Below are 22,821 nucleotides of genomic sequence, written 5' to 3'. Positions count from 1 at the left end.
GGCCTGCCTGGTCCTCGCTGCTCCTGCAGTGCTGGGGTTCCAAGTGCACGTGCACCTCCGGGTGGAGGGCTGCCTCTCTGGTCTCCGCCCCTATTTCTTTGGAATGAAAATGGAGGACGAGGGCTCCCACAGACCCCCAGCTTGGGCCGGCCTCACCCCTCCCCACGTCCTGCTCCCCAGAGCCAGTCCCTGTTCTGTGCCCAGGAGCGAGGGAGGAGCAACCGCACCCCCACAGTTGCTGAGTCCACACTGCCTCCACCCAGGCGCCTATGCTCACCGGAAGGGGTGCCGGGCTCCCCTCTCAGCTGCCACTGTGCCTGAGATTGCGCCTCAGGGTTCCCGCCTTTCTCAACAGCTTAAGAGGAAACACCATCGAGGTGGCCGGAGCCAAAGCCCTGGCGAATGCTCTCAAGGTCAATTCCAGTCTCCGGAGACTCAAGTGAGTGGCTGCACAGATGTACCCGTGCCTCAGGACAGCCGGCTTCTCTTCTGGACTCCCCCTGTAGCATAATACTTGCTTTCTGCTGTAGCTGCTCCCTTCAAAATACAAATAGCTGACACTACAGTCATTATTAGTCAGTACTGTGGATGGGTTTGTTCCCTTTCGTGTTTTTGGTCATACGTCCTCTGTGGCACCTGCACAAGACACCCTGGCTGCGTGCAGACTTGGGTCTCAGGGTTAAATGCCACTTGGCTGTTGCTATGGCACCTGAGGACCAATGAGGCCCAGACGGGTCCCTCCAAGAGAGTGCCGTGCTGCTTCCTGGGTGTGTCCTTCTGTCCTGAAGGGCTCACTGTGGCATCTCCAATCTCTTCTCTGCCTAGTCTTCAAGAGAATTCCTTGGGAATGGAGGGGGCGATATGCGTTGCCACTGCACTGTCTGGAAACCACGGGCTCCGGCACATCAAGTAAGTGGGGCTCAGCGGCACCTGCCCTTTCCCACCAGCTTGGTTCACCCTTAGAAGTGCTTCCAGGTCAGACCCTGCCTCCCCTCTGAACCTCGGAGCCAGATGACCCCAGTCCGCCAGTAGCTCTACAGGGAACTCCGTATACAAGGGGGCCATTTGGAACGTCGTCCATGAGAGGGATAGTGGAAGCACAAGTTTCACCTGGGTTTAGCGTTTCGGGTAGTGACCACCTGCTCCTTACTGATGAGGACCTTCAGGCCTCCCGTTTCTCAAGCCCTGTCCCGATCCTTCTCTTCCAGTCTCCAGGGAAACCACATTGGAGAGTCTGGCGCCAGGATGATCTCGGAGGCTATCAAGACAAATGCTCCCTCGTGCACTGTGGAAATGTGAGCAAAACAAGTTCCTGGTGGATCCGGTAGACACACAGCTGAAAGCTTTCCAACAAAAGGACCATTTCTCCAGGGTGCCTTCCTGCGGTCTGGGAAAGATGCTGACCCCCAGGAGTGCTGGTCTCCTGCAAGAAGGCAGGAAAGGGGCTGCCAGAGGAGGATCCGAGCCCCTCTCCCGGTCCAGGGTCAGTCCAGGCAGGGGAGAGCTGGACGCCCCACTACAGCGCGGAGCACAGACGGTCTTCTGCCAAGGGACTCAGGGATGGGTCTCAGAGCTCAGCAAGAAGCCAGTCAGCGCCTATTTATATCCTGGGGTCTTTAACGTGCCCCAACCTTTTCTTATCATGACTGCCCTGGATAAAATCACTCCCTCACTCTGAAATGAACTGCCGTCTTCAAGCCCATGAAGAGTGTCAATTTGGCATCAGTGACAGAGGGAACATCTTTTTTCAAGAAAAGGCTACAGGAGTATGATCTTTAGAGTCATATGGAAAAATAAGGAAAAAAAAAATTGAAGAGAAAGGAAGGCTTTAATTATAGGATTCTGGAGCAGAGACAAAAAAAGTTCTCCAAGGTTTCTGTCATCTTTCACCCATTACAAACTCTCTCAAAGGCAGAAATTATGTCCACTGTATGTCACTTGGAATCTGGCATTGTGGTTATCAATAGGCTGTTAAAAATCAATGTCTTCATACTACCTTTCTGTATTAGGTTCCCCAAAGCACTTCTGCATCTACAGCTTCCCCATGAGAGCAAGACAGCCGAGCTTCCACATGGCATAAACTCCCTCAGATGCCTTTCAATGTTGGAAGGAAAACTATTCCAAATGAACATCAGGGGTTCTTCAACTACATAACCAAGGAAAATGGTTATGGAAGCTATAATTATCATTTTTAAATTTGAACAGGAACTGTTGCTCCAAATGTTTCTTTAAAAATGAGTATTTGGGCAAGAAACATCATTGGATGATATAACCATGAATGAAATCCTATTAAGGGAGAAAATCATAGTCTCTGAGTATCACCCCACAGAGAGGTATTTACAAAGGCTCCATAAAAATGGAGACATTTTGGGGATTTCCTTGGCATTCCAGAGGTTAAGACTCTGCGCTCACAATGCAGGGGGCGTGGGTTAGATCTCTGGTTGAGGAAACTTAAGATCCCACAAGCTAAAAAAAAAAAAAAAAAGAATATGCTGGTATAATAAATATGTTTTTTAAATGGAGACATTTTGCAAATGTCACCTTGGCAAAGTGATGCAACTCCACATGACTGATGATGGGAAAAATGGGACACTCTGTGCCCCCAGTGTGATGGCTGAGAAGGACACGTCACTGATGTACTATTCCTGCCAAAAGCGTTTATCTGAATCTAATCATGAAGGAACAGTCAGACAAAATCCAAATTGAGGGGTACTCTGGGAAAAACTAGCATGGCCTCTTAAAAATCGTCAACATCATGAAGAAAACAAAAAGGCTGGGATTGTTTTATTATTAAGGAGTCTTAACAACTTAAGAGCTTTGATTGGATCCAAGACTAGAGGGGAAACAATCAGCTATAAATAACATTATTTTGAAGGCAGGGACATTTGCTCATAAGTCTTATATAATCTTCACTAGATTACTGGTTCTGAAAGGTATTTCTTCTGGGTATAGAATTCAAGGATGATAGTCTTTTCTTTCAGCACTTTCAAGAGGTTGCTATACTGTCTTCTGGTTGGCACTGTTTCTGGCTGAGTTGAGAAGGTGATGGACAAGAGTCACAGCAGTCAAATGCTGCAGACAGCTGTGCCTTGCAGGAAACTAGCACTGGAGAAACCTCAGGGGCTAAAATGTGCTCTCCAGGGACCTCAACGCAAGCCACACTAGATTTGGAAGGAGAGCCCCCTCCCTCCTTCAAAGTCTCTCAAGCATCCTACTGACCATGCTTAACATGTTGTTGTTCAGTCACCAAGTTGTGTCCACTTCTTGGCAACCCCATAGACTGCAGCATGGCAGACCTCCCTGTCCCTCACCATCTCCCAGAGTTTGCCCAAGTTCATGTCCATTGAATTGGTGATGCCATCCAACCATCTCATCTTCTGTTGTCCCCTTCTTCTGCCCTCAATCTTTCCCAGCATCAGGGTCTTTTCCAGTGAGTTGGTTATTCACATCAGATGGCCAAAGTATTGGAGCTTCAGTATCAGTCCTTCCAATGAGTATTCAGAGTGGATTTCTTTTAGGATTGACTAGTTTGATCTCCTTCAGAGAAGGCAATGGCACCCCACTCCAGTACTCTTGCCTGGAAAATCCCATGGATGGAGGAGCCTGGTAGGCTGCAGTCCATGGGGTTGCTAAGAGTCAGACAAGACTGAGTGACTTCCCTTTCACTTTTCACTTTCATGCATTGGAGAAGGAAATGGCAACCCACTCCACTGTTCTTGCCTGGAGAATCCCAGGGATGGGGGGAGCCTGGTGGGCTTCCATTTATGGGGTTGCACAGAGTCAGACACGACTGAAGCGACTTAGCAGCAGCAGCAGCAGTTTGATCTCCTTGCTGTCCAAAGGACTCTCAAGAGTCTTCTCCAGCACCAGTTTGAAAGTGTCAATTCTTCAGCACCCTTCCTTCTTTATGGCCCATCTCTCACATACATACAAGACTACTGAAAAGACCACAGCCTTGACTACTTGGACCTTTGTCAGCAAAGTTATGTCTTTGCTTTTTAATACAGTCTAGATTTGTCATAGCTTTCCTTCCAAGGAGACTGACAAGCAACAGCTTCACTAGCATAGAGCAGACCAGAAGGTGAATTTGAAGCTGAGGCAATAAATGGATAACCACCACAATGGGACTTGGGGGGTCATTTTGGTATTCCATATTGGACAAAAATGCCCTGTGTCTTCAGGGTCAGCAATGTTTTCTTCTGCAGTGTATAATCTTCTCTTAATCTCAGTGTGCAGTTTCCCTCTTGGTTTTTAAACCTCCAGTAGCTCTCAAAGTCTAGAGACGTTCCATCTTCCACATCTCACACCCTGCTCACGCTTTCCTCTGTTATCTGAATATATGGAATACAGTCATAATTGTCTGTCCTTTTCCACTAATTGACTGGCATCTTACACCTGGTAATTTTTGATACCAGACATTGAAAACTTTCTCTTGTTGGGGACTGATGATTTTTATATTCCTTAAAATAGTCTTGAGCTTCATTCTGGGACACAATTACCTAGAAACAGCTGGACATATCATCTGTGACTTGGGCAGAGTTCCCATGTTAAAGCCCATCAGAAGAAAGAATCACATGAGGGAAACAAATACATTTTTTGTTTTTTAAAACAGAAGTCAGGTCAGATTCAGCTAAACCATAGCTGTAACATCCAAGAAGATGCAACTTATGCTTAAAAGCCATGGCTTCCAAGTAGGTTCAACATGACTCCCAACACACTTACTCCCATAGCTTAAATTACTGGTGAATTAATTGAACACTGAAGGTTTACAAAAAAAAAAGAGTAATCTCATGTAAAATTTAGGGAAAGACAGAAAAAAAAAGCAAAGACAGAAAGAATTGTCACACTGTCTCCTAAAATTCACACGTCCAGTAATAATCCATGAATTTTTCTTGAAGAAGTTATTTATATGTTATAGGTACAAATGAATAATTATATTTTCAAATAAAACTTAATAGTATAAAAATATGGTGTAAAATACATTTATTGAGATAAAAAACTTCACAAGTCTTCCGACTTTATAATTGAAAAGTAAACGAAAACTCCTCTGTGCTTGTTCTCTGTATTAACAAAACCAAAGCAAAGCAAAATCCACATACCTGTCACTCCTCCTTCACAAAAGGGAAATTCTTCTAGTGCTATTTTATTAAATTCAATATGGTTTATTTTTTTAAGTCAGAAACCTGAATACGTACCGACACTTTCCCCTTAATCTCCTCCTTCCTAAGGAGGAACATCAGCCTTCTGAGAGAGAATGAAGTATGCGTGACCTGGGGCATCTCTCTGTTGCCTGATTTTCAAGCAAAGCTGGTTTCCATCTGAATTAGCTACTTTCTTTCAGAAAATGTTAGTTAGTAAAATACATTTAAAGTTTGGTATTGTGAACGTAGAGAAGGAGGAAAATAAGACTACAGAGTGAATTAAAGCCGAGACTCAAAAGCTGATACAACATAAATGTCCTGACTGCCCTACAGTTCCGGAAATGAGGCCTGTGCCCAGTTTCAGCCCCAGGTTTGGGAAGGTCCCGCTGACTTTTAAAGAAAAAGTGCGACAAACCTAACAGCCAAGACTTATATGTTGTTGGCTGTTATTTCTCAAAAGCTTCTGCCCTGTGGATGTGAATCTCTAGGAACACATGCATTTCCCAAGTTTTAGGAGATAGAAAAGGCAAAAAAAAAAAGTCCTCTGTGGGGCTGGCTCCGGTTCTTAAGCTTTGGAATGTGTGAGCAACACCCAAGAAACTAAACCAGAAGCAGGCTTTGCTTCATTAACAAGTCCAGCTGGCTTATCCAACAAACGCCTCTTTTCTTCTGCCTCCTTAATTCCCCCTTTCCCTACAAATCCGCGGGTTTTCATCTGCCCAGGTCCCTTGGCACGAAGGTCAGAAGTCACTGTCACTCTCCTCCAGTGGCTCAGGTTTCCGGCCTCTTCGACTGGGCTTGGCCGCTGAGAGTGCCACGCTCTCGTCCTCCAGGTCATCGTCGTCTTCGTCGTCCTCCATGTCAATCTCACTGTCCTCCAGGTCTTCCTGTGGGAGAGATGGTGAGCACAGCTGAGTGGCCCCTCCGGTTGCTGATGTCACGTCAGCAGAGACCCTACCTTGCTGTTTCACTAGCAGCTGAATAACCAGCAAAACCTATGCGAAGGGAGAGCTTGGAAGAGGAAATAGTCAGATTGTGGGGCATAAGCACAGGGCCAGGGTCTACAGACCGCTGGCTGGGACAGTAACACATATGTAAGCGTGTCCTGAAACACCAGCATGCGAACTGAGGCTGGTGCTGCAAGTGGCTTTCCTGCTTCTGTCTCAGGAGCAGCATGGATCTGCTCGTCAAGCCCCAGAGCTCCTCCCCAGCGCCCCCTGTCGCAGCAGCCAGCCAGGAGGATGGGGGCCTGGAGACAGGCGGGGGGGCTTACTTTGGCTTTTGGATGGAAAGCCACTCAGGAAATGGGTGTAAGGAGCAAACTAAAAGAAACATGCTCTCTCTCTCTCATCATCTGGATAAGGGTCACTAACTCAGCCAGCTTTCTCAAAGTGCAGGTCCTGTACCCCTGGGGAAACCAGAATGGTCAGTCACTCTATACAGACCATTCCCACCAATGCACAATTTCCCTCTGTTTAAAAACATAAAACACCCTAACACATAACCCATCCTCCTCTGCAGCTGCTCAGCCCTGCTCTCCCGTGGCCTCACAGCAAATCCCTGAGCGAGTCCTGAGCTCACAAAGGCCCTGCTCTCTGCCCTCTCAGCACCCTCCAGCCACGCTCTCCCATTGAGGCCCCCAAGACTGAAACAGTCAATGGACTCAGATCCTACAGGTAATTAGTTCTCCATTCCTGACCCCCGAGACCCTCTTCTGTGCTTGCCCCCCTCACTCTCGAATCTTCTTAGTCAAGATGCAGACCCGCTCTCCCTCCCTGACTGCTGTGATACAGAGTTGGCTCGGGCCTCTGATCTTCCTCTCTACTTCCCTCCCCAAGCAATCATGTCCCCCTCACGGTGATCTTAGGGAGGTTCCCCCAAATTCAGTCTCCAGCTCAGACCTTAAGTCCAGACCTGAATACAACTAGCTTCTCAGCACTAGCATGTGGACACCTAGCAGGTGGCTGACTCAGAATGACCGAGCCAGACCTCCTGTCTGCTCTCCAGGCCCCGTCCTGAGGTCTGCCCGCCTTGGGAATGTAAGAACTACACTTTCAGCCAATGAAGCCACAACCAGGGCATTTCTAACACTTCATGTCCAATTAACAAAACCTGATGGCTCTAACCTTAGAAACAGCACTTCTCAACAATCTGCAGCTACCGCCACTCCCACTTCTGAATCAGACCCCTGCAAATGCCCTCCACCCAATTCCTCACAGCCCCTCCCAAGCACAACCCTCCCCTACCCACTCAGTCAGAACCCTCATCCCTGTCCCTCTTTTCCCTGAACCTGCTTTATTTTTCTTACCATGATGACCCCTGATGTATCTGCTTGATGACCATTAGAATATAAGCCTCATGGAGGCAGGGGATTGGTTCCGTTCACTCCTGAATTCCCCAACCCCTAACGGTGCCTGGGACACAACCAGCACTCAACAAGGACCTGGCGAGTGAATGAGTGCACGGGTGAAGGACAGACCCAAGGTGCTGCATGGAAACAGCCTCCTTGAAGTTAACAAGCAGCAACAGGCACAGAGGAGACTTTAAACTACAAATAAGGTGATCGCTCAGAAAAGTAGAAAGCTATACCAACGATCAAGCAAATCCTAAGAAGGGGGGCCAGACAGTGCTCCCCAGGCCACACTGCTGGGACCCAATCAGTGGATCTTTTGTAGAATATCGGTCTAGGCTCTGTGCTGGTGCCAGGCTCCAGACACACGCGGCATTCACCTGGACAGAAGGTCCCTGACTCCATCAGTCCAATCACCCTTCACCTCTTGGGCCTCACAGCTCTGCCAGGGACTCAACAAAGAAGCAGGTCCAGAGCAGTGCAGCCCCAACAACCGGACCCCATTCCGTTTGCCCACAGTTATTCATTCAACAATGCCGAGGGCGCCAGCAGCCTCATGTCACAGCCTCTCTGGGCCCTGGTCTCGGGGGAGCCTGCCTTCTATGTCCCCTCCCAAGAATGGAGCTGGCCTTGACCCCAGCCCTCAACAGCAGCCCTTCTTTTCTAGGATACGGTTCAGAAGCCTGATGACCCTTCCTGTCTCTTGGCTCAGCATCCACCCCCTCCTCCTCATTAACACAGGGACCGTTAGGTAACTCTACCACCCACTGTGGAAACCACGTAAGTGGCTTCCTGCCCTGGACACCGGGCATCACTCTTGGGGGAGGGTCTCTGCTGGCCCTTAGCAGCTCACACACACACAAATGGATGAGGCGAAAAAGAAAACCAACCTGCTTCTTGGAGCTGGAAGTCTTGCATTTACCTAAGAAAGCTGGTGCTGCTTCCATCTTTGGAAAGCAAGAATGGAAAGAACAATGAGAAGGAAAAAACCAAAGTAGGGCAAGCATGTTCATTTGAAAAGAAAAGAAATGAGCCATCAACAAGCAAAGATGAGAGGTCAGCTCCCTGGGAGGCCAAGCTCTGCCACAGACCCAGCAACGTGCCAGGTTGAGAAGCAGCTCTTATACTACCCTGGTGAGATGCACTCAGCTCCTTGGTCAACCGAGTCCAGGACCTAGCTGGCCCAGGACCACCGAGACCAGGGCTGCTCAAGGGGCTGGTCAGGACTCACGTCATCATCCGTGTCTCCACCCTGCATCGTGCCCACGACGTGCTTGCTGGGTTGTCCTGAGAAAAAAAGAAGTGTGAAGAGAGCATGAGAACCTGTGAGACAAGGCAGGAAGTGGGCACCAAGATCTGCTTTCCTTTAGGAAAGTGGGAAGAAGAATTCACACTAAAAAGTTGACTTAGGGAGCAGCCAGCTACTCAGAAGTGTACCAGTAACAGATCTTCTGCATTTCCACTTCGGAAAAGAGGAATAAGGCCATGAAATCTGAGCATGAGTCATGGATGGGAAAAATAAACATGCATCCTATAAATGTCCCAGGGGAAGAAATAAAATCACTGAACCCTGTCACTAGAATACATGGAGGTGTGTGCTCTCTGCTGAAGAGATAAGTTCTCGCTTTGTGGGCCAGGGTCACTTGTACTGGGATCCACATCTGGGCTTCGAAAAGTAAAAACAAAAGTTAGTATCACTCTAACTTATCCTTCAAAACAGCATCATTACCAAAGTGGTTCTCCACTCCTCCTCTGGAAGTCAATGTCATCTAAGTGTGACTTCTGCAAAAACTCAAGAGCCACCCTTCCCACGTAGAGGCAGAGAGCTGCACTCCCCTGAAGGCTGAGAAGGGCCCCCAGTGATGTGTGTGATGTGTATACTTATGTCTGTTTGCATGTGCAGAAAGGCAATTTAGAAGGACCCAGCCCCAAGCCACAACCCCTGTACGGTAGGAGTGGGACATGAGGAAGGCCCCAGAGAAGCACCCACATTCACTCCATGTTATTTTACTGCTTGAGTCTTTTGCAGTGAGAAGGCAGAAACTAAAAACAGGTTTTAACAGCAGAGATGCTCACACAGGTCCCTTATCTGTACATTAATTCTCTGAGCATAAAGGACGTAATTGCACTGAGACCAGTTTGGACCCAAAAAGGAAAGAATTCAGCTCCTTGGTGGAGGCAGTATGTTCCATGACCTCTGTGAGAAGCACCAAACTACAAGCCTGACTCTTCTTGGGGCCGAAGGTAAGAGTATCAGCAGCAAAGATGACCACTAGGCAGGTTAAGAGCAAAATCCCGATTAACCACAGAGCAGGGTGCTTACGGGCCTGGAAACCCAGCAGCCCTGACGGCAGTCTGGCTGCGGTTTCCTGGGCCCGGGGGTGGGGCAGGGGGTGAGCAAGCGAGGCTGGGCTACCTTGCGTGAGCACCTCCATGGCCGTGCGCAGCTGGGACAGCCGCCTCTCTTCCAGTTCGCTGTCGGATTCATCGTCCTCCTGGATGTCAACGTCAGAGTCACCGTTACCTGGCAGGGACACAAGGAGGCAAAACGAAAGGGCAGCTCCATCACTCCCTCCAGAACAGCCCCTGTCCAGTGAGGCTCCTGTGAAGAGCCATCTGTGCTGCTCAGCTTTTCCTGGGATGCATCTGATTCTACAAGTCTCTTGGGAATCTCCTATAGCTCCTTAGGGAAGGGTTCATGCAGACAAGGATAGGCTAGATTTTTTTAAAAACAGTTTTCCAAAACAAGAAAAAAGTGGGTCAGTTATATCAGAAACACTATTCCGGCATGTAAAACTAAAACACTGACAGCCAGCTGTCAAGGGAGGTGGAAGTTCTTCGTTAGTTTGAGGGTGGGGGGGACCATTCTCTGTTCAGCAAAACAAGCCTGGAGGCAAGCCAGGAAGGGCCTGAGTGGCTGTCCAGGACAAACGACTGCCTGGTAACTGGCAATGAAAACTGGGGCCCGTGATATTCTTAACTGGAGAAAATTCATTACAAAGATAAAGAGAGGTGGTTCTCAATGCAACAGCCTTTCACATTAATTTCTTAAACACCCCTCTGGAGTCTTGTGCCGGTCGAACATTTCCTGTAAACCTACAGGAGTTTCCACAGTGGGGAGGAAAAGACATCACTGTCCAGCCACTTTTTTGTGCCCAGAGTGGCAGAGGTTTCAGAAGGATGGAACTGGAAGAATGCAATTGTTGTTCTGATCACTGATTCTTAAGACATTTTGGAAGTAGAGTCACTGTTCATCTGTGATAATGCTTTGTTTATTAGGCCCTGCTGTAGAGAGTGATGACGCGGCAGCTGCATCTGGGTGGGCTCTGAGGAAACGCTCTTCTTCCATCCACCCTGGAGGAAAGTGCTGTGCTCTACAGCACGGAGGCCAGAGCCAGCAGCTGTAGAAAGTGTCAGTAAGAGCATCCTGAGAGGACCTCAGCACAATCGATCCAAAAACTACCCCCTTACAAAAGCCATTACAGAGAATGGGATTAGATATGAATACAAATTAATGACCATAAAGTGAAATCACTCTTCAGATTAGTTCACTTTTTACTTCCTCCAGAAACAATTTGACATTAAGTCTTCACCCCATGCAATACAAAGCAAACGAAACCATGAATTTTAACCCAACATTAAAACAAGTACCTCAGACTCAGTATGATTTCTTCTGACAACTCGCAGCAACGGACTGAGGGTCAAACACGTAAAGTTAATAGTGCTAACACAAAAGTCACTGAAGTCGAGCTGTCAGCGACACAGTAATATGAGTACAGCCAACAAGTGTGCTGGGAAGATTCACCAGGGAAAGAACAGACTTGCTGCTGGGACAAGTAGACAGCCACGTGCAAAAGAATGAAGCTGGACCCCTACCTCACACCACACACAAAGGATTAGCCTGAAATGGGTCAGAGATCTAAACGTAAGAATTAAAATGATAGAACACCTAGGAAAAAAACACACGGGTAAATCCCGGTGACCTGGAATTCGGCGGTTTCTCAAACATGCCACTAAAAGCACAGCAATAAAAGAAAAAAAAAATTAATAAACTGAACTTGATCAAAACTCTGTAACAACAAAGGACAGCATCTAGAAGGTGAATGACAGAAAATACTCACAAATCACATACGGGTCTGCTATCTAGACATATAACTCAACAGTAAAAAGACCACCCAGGGACTTCCCTGGTAGTCCAGTGATTAAGACTCAGTGCTCCTAATGTAAGGGACCTGGGTTCAATCCCTGGTCAGGGAACTAGATCCCACGTGCCACAATCAAGACCCAGTGCAGCCAAATAAATAAATAAAAATAAACATTAAAAAAAAAAGATAACCCAATTAAAAAATGTGTGAAGTCGAGAATAGATCTCCCCAAAGAAGATACACAGAAGATACACAGCCAAAAGCAGACAAAAAGATGCTCCATTTCATTAGCTATTTCAGAGAAACTCAAAACCCCAGTGATTAAACTACAGGCAGTTTTTTTTACAGGTTTCTTTTAGATAAGCACTGTCCAACAGAAATATGCCAGCCCCAGATGCAATTTAAAATTTACAAGTATATTAAAGCAAAAGGAACAGGTGAATTAATTTCAATAATGTTCTATTTAACCCAATATACCTAAAACGTCATTTCAATAAGTAACCAACATAAAAAAACGTTAATGAGTAATTTTACTTTCCTTTTATATCAAGTCTTCAAAATCTGGTGTGTATTTGCTACAAACAGTGCATCTCAATTTGGCCTAGCCACATTTCAAGAGCTCAAGAACACCAGCTCGTGGCCAGGAACACCCAGGGCTTCGAGACAGGGAGCTCCCTAGGTGCCTCCTCCATCTCTGGGCGCTGGGGCAACAGCTGATGCGGCAGGACCCGGGAAGTGTGCGCGCCATGCGTGAATATCTGCTCTGCACTCCATGACAGGGCTACTCAGTTGCGTTCAAGACATTCCTGGGTCATTTTATAAAGTCAGAGGCGGCCTTCAGTCCTAATGCTACAGTGCCTGAATTCTACAGAGGATGCAGTTAGACACTTAACCGCCAGCAACAAGGTTTAAGACGCTGGTGGGGAGATGAAGAGTCACCTCTGACTTTTATTACCGGGCATCTGAACAAAGTACTTAGTCTTTTTAATCTCTGGGGCCAGTGGCACTTTTCCATCTCTAATTACTCAGCCTTTATCTTCCTCAAACCCCTCACTCCAAACCCCAAAGCCAAACCTGAGGTGACTTCACTCCTTGCTTAACAGAGAAAACAGTCTCCATTGGATGTGAGCCCTCAAGCATACGACCCACCTTCCAGCTCATCAAACTGCCTCAGCTTGAGCCCTGTGTGTTCATACGCTTCCTTGCTCAGTGAAACTCACCCTTGACCCTAGGCCCTGGTTGCCAGCCTTTCTGGATTTTCCCTCTCTGGTAGCTCCCATCTTCCCAGCTCCTCAGATTTAATCTTTGCTTAAACAGAGTCTCCTCATGGTCTCCCCTGACTCCTCTTTACAACTGCAATCCATGACCCCCTCCCTACGTCCTGACCTGCTCCACTTCCCCACACTGGCATTTTTCACCTTCCACAAACAGCTTGCTTGTTTGTCCCCAAGCATGTCACCAGACTGTCAATTCATTTAAGGCAAGCATCCCCATTTACTGTCCACTGAAATGTCCTCAGCACCCAGAACCTCTACTCAATAATGCTTTGCTGGGTTAAATCAGCCACCCACAGGGTAGCCTGAACAAAATGATCTCTTCCAGATCTTGGATTTTGCTCATCCTCACCTCCAATTCAAGTCTATGTACTATTAGATTGTTCTGTTCAGAGGACTTTTTCACAGATAAAAGTTCAGGAAGTCTTCCTTTCTACCTCTCCTCATTTATATCCCTGGTGGGCTTCCCTGGTGGCTCAGATGGTAAAGAATCCACCTCCAATGCAGGAAACCTGGGTTCAATCCCTGGGTCAGGAAGATCCCCGGAGAAGGGAAGGACTACTCACTCCAGTATTCTTGCCTGGAGAATTCCATGGATGGAGGAGCCTGCCAGGCTACAGGCCATGGGGCTGCAAAGAGCTGGATACGACTGAGTGACTAACACCTTCTTTCCACTATGGCAATGTTCCCATATGTGTAGAAAAGCAAAGACAGACGGGGAAGCTTAAGTAGCTCAGGATGAGCAGAACTGAGAATGGTGCTTCATAAGTTATTTTCCTAACTTATTTGCTCACCACAAGCTAATTAAGCATTACCCTTCATTAGGCTGGTTTAAACTGAAAATTACTTTTCCAGAAACACTAAATCACACATACGCATGAGAATCTCTTTCAGAAGATCCCAAACCTATGGATCACAAACTTAAGGTCTGAGTTAAGAAGAATAAAGCAGACTCAGTGAGAAAGGTCTCAATGTGCAGTCCAGGGCAGAGCGGGATGTAGGGGAACCAGGCTCTTACCTGTGCCAGGCCTCTCGGAGGGGGACACACTCCAGGCAGGCTTATCACCGAGGGCCGCGTCAGGCACTCCTGGCTGACCTGGAACCATAAAGGTGAGCGGCTGCTTTGGCTAGAGAGGCCCAGGGAATTTTCTAAGCTCACCCCTATAGGATTCCCCAGCAGTCCCTACACTCCTTCCAGACAATGTTGCCTAAGATTCAGGAGAGAGAGCCAGAGAACAAGTATAACAGCAAAGAGATACGGAAGGAAAAGACACAGAGCAAGAGAGCACGCAGACCTGCGGTCCCAGGGACACCTCCCTCGAGCACGCGAGAGAAACCATCACAAGAAGAGAGAAACAAGCGAGCAGAGAGTCTCGGAGACGCAGCCACCAACCCCACGTGACGACCGGGTGCTGCTACTGCGCCCAGGGCTGACCTGACACCCTGGTGAAGTCTGTGGATGAAGTGGGCTGACCAGCCTCGGGGAAGACTCCTTCCCAGGATCTAGGTTTTACATGTAGGTCGCCCCCATTTCTCTGTAGGTGAGAGCCTAGACAAAGGACTCTGAACTTTGGGGGGACACGTTCTGGGGGTGTGGTGGGGGACTACCTTCAAGAAGATGCACTTGTACCCCATCACAATACTTGCTGCCCCTCAGTTTGCCCTAAAATAAGGAACCCTACAGACTGCTGAAAACAAGATTTCTTCTATAGTTATATATAACTCTAACTAATAACTATCATTTAAATAGGGGAAAATAAGATTTCAGTTGGCATGAAAACCAAATGTGCTTTTAAATGGTATGTAATTTTTAACACAACACTCTCTCTCAAGCTCCTGAATCAAAATAGTACTGATAAAAAAGTTGTGAGAAAATCACCTTTTAAAAAAATAAAATGTGCGTGTTAAGTTTTCCAAGGCTGAAAACACTAGTCCAGAAAAAGCACATCTGTTTAAACGTGTGGACTTACTTCCACTCTTGAGCAGACGTTTTCCTTCCTCCTTGAGCTTGTTTTGCATCAGACGGAGAGTGTTCTCAGTTTCCTGTGGAGCAGGAGAAACAAGAGCCAGGAGAAAGGACCCTTTTGGACTGTTTTATTCTTCTTTGCCATGTAAGTACTGCTAGACTTGTGATGCAAAAGCAGAGAAGACTGAGCTCCAGGAAGGGGAGGAGGAAACCTGATACCCCTTCTCCGTCATCACCCCAGGAGCCGGATGAAAGTGGGGGGCTCCCAGCAAGGACACATTTGGCCAAGATGGGCCTGACCGGCCTCCAAACCCACGCTCCTTCCATCACACCTAACTGCCTCTGAAGAAAAGCAACAACACAATGAAATGTCTGCCACCCATGCTGGCGTGGGACGTGGACACAGAAACAGATGCATCCGCTCTGGGCCTTTTGCTAATAAAATAAAGCAGGAATTTACCATTTTCCTCCCCTGCACAATTCTAGCCCTGAGAGGTGCTAAATGGTGGAAGTGATCAAACAGGAAAAGAAAGAAAGACAGACTCATCTTAATTCCTAGGATATTTTTTTAAAAAGCCAATACTTGAGTTGGGTTATAAAATGTGACCCTGATTATTCTCAAGAGAAAATGGGAGAGGAAATCGGCTTTAAAAAAGGTGCAGTTGTTCTAAACATTACAAAGGAAGCAGTGTTCCACGATGAGATATTCTGAGGGACCAGGAACCAGAAGCCCAGGAGCAGGTGTGAGCCGGCAGGTGCTGCCGAAAGGACAGTGGGCAGGGAGGGGCCCCGCAGAAGTCGCCCCAGCTGCCCTCTCGCATCCCGAGGCATGTTCTTCCTTACGTTTTCCAAGCCCAGGGTGGCCCAGAAACAGAACAAAATGGCCAGCTCATTTTCACTGTCTCCTCACTGCTCTTTCCCAGATGCTCAGTGTTTAAGATTTCCAGAACCCCAGGGGCTTTTCACTGCCCTCAAAATGTCCCTGTCCTGGGTCCCCCACTCCTGCCTCTGCCGTAAGCAAGAGTGGCAACAGGTTCCCTGTCCAGATAAACGTGTCCAGATGAAGGTGATAAGCCACTCACAGCCAGCTCTCCTGGACAACGAAGCAGCATCACCTAATTCAAATGTCCAGGTTTGTAAGAAGGCAAGGATGACCTTTACACCAAAAGTCGTCAAGGACAGCAGGGGAAAGGGAGGTTGCAGACCAGTTTCACAGTGAACATAAATTTCAAATGACGATTCTTGGGTTAAGGAGAAATATTCTTAGGGGATAAGGACAATTCAAAATGACAGCAATCCAACTTCCTTAGTTCTGATTCCATATTTATCAACTGATGCTAGGACCTGAAATACTCTTTCGTAAATGACTTTACACACTGGGATGAGAGGAACCTGTAAAACAACTGGTCAGGTTCAAGGTCATACCTCTTTCCCACAATAAACTACAATGCTTTATAAAGCAGTTTCTGAAAAGCCAGTCTGGATGATTCAATTAACGAGGGCTTGAAAATCTTCCAGTGAATTAACCAAGCAAGTTTTTAGATCTGTCCTCAGGACGCATTACATAATTTGTGGGACTCAGTGCAAAATAAAATGCAGTTGAGAATTAAGAATTTCAAGACAACGCAGCATTAAAGCCAGCCCAGGAATTTCTAAGCCTGCAGTTATAACCAACTGCCCAGGTCACGTGGTGGCCCTGTCTGTAGCCCTGACTGACCAAACCTGCCATCAAAAACCTGACAACTTTTGAGTCCAGGCTATACAACCAGGAAAACAGAAGCACCACATGAGTCTGATCAGGGAGAAAAAACACTCATCCGATATTCTTTCTCATGATGCTCTTTATAAACCGGCAAGTCAACAAGTACAAAGCAACACACGGGAACCGAACCAACGGTCTGTGCAGAAGGGACTCAGCACTCACCTCAAACCTCTCCTGCTCCATCCTGTGATGATCCTCCAGCTGCTGCTCCAGATAAGCCAGATTCCGAAACTTCTCGAGATAAATTTCATACTGCTTCTGCAATTCCTCCTCAATCTTCTCATATTCATCCATAAATGCTGGCCTAAAACAACAAAATGAAAAAAAAAAAAGGAAAGATTAACCAATACACAAACATACAGTAGCTTGAAATTGGTATTCAGAGCCCCAGATTCCATCCTGGCTTTCTCTGGAAAGCCTTTAACTGGGGGAGGTTCTTCATTCTTGTAACAAAAGCTAATTTCTCCTTTTCTCTCTCCTCCCCACAAAAGGAAGATACATTTAATCAAAAATTAAGATGGGTTCTTTGTAAAAGCTAGAAAAATATCCTGAAAGTACTAAGAATAAAATTAAAATGATGCCTAATTTCATCACTAGGTGTTACCACTTAATATTTGACATTCATCCTTCCAGACTTTTTGGTGCATAGGTATATACAGAAATGCATTTCTTTTTAACAAACATTAAGAATATTATCTTAAATGAAGCTCTAGGGTCTTTTTTTCTCATTTGGTATGGCACAGATTTCAATACAGTTAAAAAATAATCACAAACTGTATACATCTCTAAAAATCAATAAATTAAATGTATGCATTATCTTGTGTGCTAAATCACTTCAGGCGTGTCTGACTCGTTGCACCGCATGGACTGTAGCTCGCCAGGCTCCTCTGTCCATGGGATTCTCCAGGCAAGAATACTGGAGTGGGTTGCCATGCCCTCCTCCAGGGGATCTTGCTGACCCAGGGATCAAACCCCTGTCTCTTAGTCTCCTGCATTGACAGGAGGGTTCTTTACCACTGGTGCCACCTGAGAAGCCCCATGCACTAACTTAGCTGGGCTTAATACTCTGCTGTCTGCATGTTCCAAAATTTAATCAGTCCCCTAAAAAAAGAAACAAAGATTGCTACAAATTAAAGCCAAATTTTAATTAAACCAAAATATAAAAACTTAAAAACAGTGACTTCCCAGTTACTAAGACTCCCTGCTCCCAATGCAGGAGGCCTGCGTTCTGTCCCTGGTCAGGGAACTAGATCCCACAAGCCACAACTCAAGATCCCACATGCTGCACCCAAATAGATAATAAAAATAATTTTTTAAAAACTTAAAAAAAAATGTTTAAACTGGTTTGCTGAATTTTCTATTTTCTATTGTTGATCTTAAAGAGAAACCTCTCTTCTTTTAAAACAATGAACAGATAAACTAGAAAAATAATTCAAAATCTCTTGGAGTAGAGGAAAACAGAAATTTTTCTATTAAAAAGATCTGAGGCTTAACAAAATTGAATTTAAACTTGAAAGGCAGAATTTTTTAATGAGACAAATCTATCCAGTGACCCTGATTCCAGAGGCGGAAGGGGCCGGGGCGTGCCCTTGAGGAGGAGGAAGCCTGATGCTCTCTGGGCTACTGTCTGCTCTTCCTAGGCGCTGCCTTCCCGCAGGTCTCAGGACAGCAGCCAGAGTGCAGGCCAGGTACCAGTGTCCCAAACAAGCAAGGCATGTTCAGAGTGGACACAGCAGTTGGACAGAGGAGGAAGGACAGAGAAAAATAATGGAAGAATGAAAAGGGACGAAGAGCAACAAGGCAGAGCAAGGAAAAGCAGATACAGAGCTGCGGGGGTTGGGGGGGAGGGAGAAGGGGAGATGGAAGCAGGGAGGGAGGCAGAGAAAAAGAAAGAGGTGGGGGCAAGAGAGAGTGAACCCCAAGAAAATGTGAGGCGCATGCTGGAAAGGGAAGAAGATGAATTACCAGTGAGGAATTATAAAGCTCTAAATCCAACTCCAACCAAGAAGCAAGAGTGTTTCTATTCCCACCTAATTTATGGCAGGACACGGGTCTGGGGAGCCAGGCCTTGTATAACAACTTCCACCATCTGGATTTACTTACTTTGCCTTGCATTCCAAGAAGCTAAAAGGCTAGAAGTGGGGGTTCAAGAATAAAGCAGTTTTCCAGACATACCGAAAGCAGTCAACAGACGGAGCCCAACAGTGTGCTTGTTGGAACAAGAGACACACGTACATTCTGCAGCAGAGGCGTCCCACGGCCTGAAAGGCTAACGCCACTGGCCGCACACTCGGTCTGCTCTGACTTCCAGGGGCAGCCCTCCACTCACGCCCCGGTGTTCACACCTACCTGACGCTCTGCAGAGTCTGCAGTCGCTTCCGATTTCTTTCCAGCTCTAATTTCCTCTTTTCGATTTTGGCTTCTAAGTTAGCTTCGTCAGAGGCCACATTATTGAGCAGGTCTTTTGTCTTCTGAACCTGTGCCTACATTTAACAGGAAATGAAGGAGACAAGGTCCAGTAAAGGACCTCGACCCGACTCTGAAAGAGAGGGGCTTCTCAACTCCTCAGGCCCAGCAAGACCTCGGGAAACAGAAACAAAGGGAAGCAAACAGATCAAACCCTCCCCCGAGCCATCGCTCACTTAACCCATTTCCAGGAGGAACATCACAGAGGCCCAGGAAAAAAAGTATCCATTTTTCTTCCGTGAGAAGGTGTTTCTGCCCAGGGAAATGAATGCAGGTGGAAAGAATCCTGCGTAGGAAAGTATCCTATGCAGAGCCTGAGACCTGTCGGCTCACCTGTTGAGATGGTTACACCTCACCTGCAGGTGATGGTCCGCCTTCATCTACCTGGTTCAGGCTTCTCCCAAGCTACAAAGAACTGACTTACAGAACAGATGCACAAACAAGCTTTATCTTAGCTTCACTTCCCTGGAGTTTGCTCAGATTCATGTCCACTGAGTCAATAATGCCATCCAACCATATCATCCTCTGCCACCCCCTTCTTTTGCTTTCCATCTTTCTCCATCTTTCCCATCTTTCCCAGTCTTTTCCAATCAGTTGGCTCTTCCCATCAGGTGGCCAAAGTACTGGAGCTTCAGCTTCAGCATCACTACTTCTAATTCAGGGTTGATTTCCTTTAGAATTGACTGGTTTGATCTCCTTAGAATTTACACGTGTGGTCTGTTTACCGGAGAAGGCAATGGCAACCCACTCCAGTATTCTTGCCTAGCAAATCCCATGGACGGAGGAGCCTGGTGGGCTGCCGTCTGTGGGGTCACACAGTCGGACACGACTGAAGCGACTTCGCATAGCATAGTCTGTTTACCTGCAGGCCCCTGAAATGCTATGTGGTCCAGAGAAACTGCCTAAGGAGACTAGACACATTCCACGACTCTCAAGAGTCGGCACACACTTGGAAGCAGTCACTTTCATTGATAATTTATGGCTTAATTTTTGTTGTCTAACTTCACTAACCATTTCCAAGGTGCCTTCATGAAGACGAATCTCATGCCACTAACTTGTTGAAGGTACTCACAAAGCCCAAGCAGGGATCCGAGTTTACTCTCAGAGGAAGACAAAGTGGGTCTCCGTTTTGAACAAACTACTCAAGCTAATGGCAACACTTCTGTAAATCAGTCAGATTAAAACCTAGTGAATCATCTATCTGACCTCAAAAGTAAAGTTTTTTAAAAGGTTCTGGGACGTTCCTGGTCGTCCAGTGGCTAAGACTCTTTGCTCCCAATGCAGGAGGCCCAGGTTCGATTCCTGGTCAGGGGACTAGATCCCACATGCAGAAACTAAGATCCCACATGCTGCAACTAAGACCCAGCTCAGCCAAATAAATACGTATTTTTTAAAAAGGCTCTTTTTAAAATAAATGGCCTATATTTTATAATCCCTTTTAAGTTTCCAGGTTGTTTCATTTTTTTTGAATTATCAAATATTATGGATATTTTCCAACAATGAAAAGACACCTTAAGAGATTTTCACCAAGAAATGAACTGTGCTCTCATTCGGCAGCCTCAACAGGCCGCCCTCATTGTTAATACACTTAGTAGAAAAGGCACATTTATGCCATGCTAACTTGATTCAGCCAGAACACTCACAAGCACAAGAGTATTATAATTAAAATTTTGTTTTATATTAACAATTACAAACTTACAAAGAGCTCAAGTATAATACAAAGCATTTTTCCCTGACTTAGATGAGAGTGAGCCGCTGACTTGATGCTCCATCACTTCTAAATACTTTAATGTGTATTTCCTGCAATAAGGACTTCCTCCTATACATCCAGACAGAAGACGAACCCTGACGCACAACCTCATCCAACCCACAACCCACTGAAGGCCTCAATAGCAGACAGGAGTGACCCTGGGCATTCATTCAGTCACCAGGTCTACCTGGTATCCTTGGGTCTGGACAGCTCCTCAGCCTCTCCTGGAAGTTCAGGGCCTTTCCACTGCTGAAGAATAGGGGCCAGGGCACTTCAGAATGCCCCTCAACCTGCCTTCATCTAATTAGCTTTAGATGATGCACCCTTAGCAGAACAGCGCAGATTATCACCGCCCCCTGCCTTTCAACAGGCACGCGTTATTCTGACCTGCTCCATCATGGAAGATGTTCACCCTGATCGTTGGATTAAGGGAATGTCTGTCAAGCTACTCATATATCACTCTCTTCTAAATTAATGAGTATCTTGTAGGGAGCTACTTTGAAACCATGTAAAAATCTGCTTTTCATCAGTTTTCAATGTATTCATTTACCTTTTATACCTGTGAGCATTCATCCAACGGTCTATAATCCATTACTGTATTTATTTTGACACTTAACCTGTCTCTGATGTGGCTGGGGGAAGCTCATTCAGGCTGGCTTCTGTGTCCCTTTCACATTCTTTGAGTACTTCGTGCTTTCTGGCAGAAGACCTTGTATTTTCTTCTCCCAGCTCTGGAATCAGTCATTTCTCCCAAGAGCCCTGCTTCCCTTTAGAGCCCAATGGCATTTAGAAACCAAGATCTGGGGGCTAGGTGTCCTTGGGGCTAAGAAACATGAATGCGTGTGTGGGTATGCATGCCTATGTACATAATATGTCATACATAAGGTATGTGTACATAAGATTCATTCCCATAACTATCTATCTATATTGAAATGCATTTAACTGTCAATCAACACCTATTTCAGGGTTTGCTCTAATTTTTTCCCTTTCCATATCAGTAACCCCGTCTCCAATGGTGAGAACCTTGGCTCCCGCATCTTTAATATATTCCCTCATTTGGTCAAGTTGCCGATATGGAACTGTCTCCGTCTGGGCTGCCCCACACCTCCCCCGCTGCTGAGGCTCTGCCTCTCTGTGCTGAGCTGACCAGGGAGTGTCACTGTTACATGACAAGAGGACTATAAAAACCTATCCATCTTGGAGTTCTGTACAACTCTCAGCAAATTTTGTTTTATAACTACTCCTAATTTATGTAAGGCCCCTCATCTCTGTATACTGAGTAAAATGAACCTCTAATAATGAAAGTGGAGAGTGAGAAAGTGGAGAGTGAGAAAGTGGGCTTAAAGCTCAACACTCAGAAAACGAAGATCATGGCATCTGGTCCCATCACTTCATGGGAAATAGATGGGGAAACAGTGGAAACAGTGTCAGACTTTATTTTTGGGGGCTCCAAAATCACTGCAGATGGTGACTGCAGCCATGAAATTAAAAGACGCTTACTCCTTGGAAGGAAAGTTATGACCAACCTAGATAGCATATTCAAAAGCAGAGACATTACTTTGCCAACAAAGGTCCGTCTAGTCAAGGCTATGATTTTTCCTGTGGTCATGTATGGATGTGAGAGTTGGACTGTGAAGAAGGCTGAGCGCCGAAGAATTGATGCTTTTGAACTGTGGTGTTGGAGAAGCCTCTTGAGAGTCCCTTGGACTGCAAGGAGATCCAACCAGTCCATTCTGAAGGAGATCAGTCCTGGGATTTCTTTGGAAGGAATGATGCTAAAGCTGAAACTCCAGTACTTTGGCCGCCTCATGCAAAGAGTTGACTCATTGGAAAAGACTCTGATGCTGGGAGGGATTGGGGGCAGGAGGAAAAGGGGACGACAGAGGATGAGATGGCTGGATGGCATCACCGACTCGATGGACGTGGGTTTGAGTGAACTCTGGGAGTTGGTGATGGACAGGGAGGCC

General features: G+C 46.5%; 2 protein-coding genes across 9 annotated transcripts in view; one reads left to right on the top strand and one right to left on the bottom strand.

Annotated features, from left to right (window-relative positions):
- The window catches only part of NLRC3 (NLR family CARD domain containing 3), a 28,260-nt gene extending 25,738 nt beyond the window's left edge, over positions 1 to 2,522 (top strand). For 3 of the 4 annotated variants that reach the window (XM_070779534.1, XM_019988330.2, XM_019988331.2), the window contains 3 exons: positions 356 to 439; positions 826 to 909; positions 1,209 to 2,522. In XM_070779534.1, coding sequence (XP_070635635.1) covers positions 356 to 439; positions 826 to 909; positions 1,209 to 1,299 — 259 coding nt within the window. In that variant the 3' untranslated portion in view covers positions 1,300 to 2,522. Of the gene's footprint in view, positions 1 to 355; positions 440 to 825; positions 910 to 1,208 lie in introns of those variants that run through there. The other variant, XR_011563994.1, reaches the window with a different exon arrangement.
- A 2,444-nt stretch (positions 2,523 to 4,966) lies between these two features.
- CLUAP1 (clusterin associated protein 1) overlaps positions 4,967 to 22,821 on the bottom strand; it is a 30,557-nt gene continuing 12,702 nt past the window's right edge. For 2 of the 5 annotated variants that reach the window (XM_019988145.2, XM_019988140.2), the window contains 8 exons: positions 18,988 to 19,121; positions 16,801 to 16,942; positions 14,881 to 14,953; positions 13,929 to 14,006; positions 9,908 to 10,015; positions 8,723 to 8,778; positions 8,382 to 8,438; positions 4,967 to 6,028 (listed from right to left, as the gene is read on the bottom strand). In XM_019988145.2, coding sequence (XP_019843704.2) covers positions 5,882 to 6,028; positions 8,382 to 8,438; positions 8,723 to 8,778; positions 9,908 to 10,015; positions 13,929 to 14,006; positions 14,881 to 14,953; positions 16,801 to 16,942; positions 18,988 to 19,121 — 795 coding nt within the window. In that variant the 3' untranslated portion in view covers positions 4,967 to 5,881. The remainder of the gene's footprint in view (positions 6,029 to 8,381; positions 8,439 to 8,722; positions 8,779 to 9,907; positions 10,016 to 13,928; positions 14,007 to 14,880; positions 14,954 to 16,800; positions 16,943 to 18,987; positions 19,122 to 22,821) is intronic. The other 3 variants (XM_019988143.2, XM_019988142.2, XM_019988144.2) reach the window with 3 other exon arrangements.

Source organism: Bos indicus, chromosome 25 (genome assembly GCF_029378745.1).
Source record: "Bos indicus isolate NIAB-ARS_2022 breed Sahiwal x Tharparkar chromosome 25, NIAB-ARS_B.indTharparkar_mat_pri_1.0, whole genome shotgun sequence".
In the NCBI taxonomy this organism is placed as follows: domain Eukaryota; kingdom Metazoa; phylum Chordata; class Mammalia; order Artiodactyla; family Bovidae; genus Bos; species Bos indicus.
This window is presented reverse-complemented; position numbering and strand designations above follow the sequence as displayed.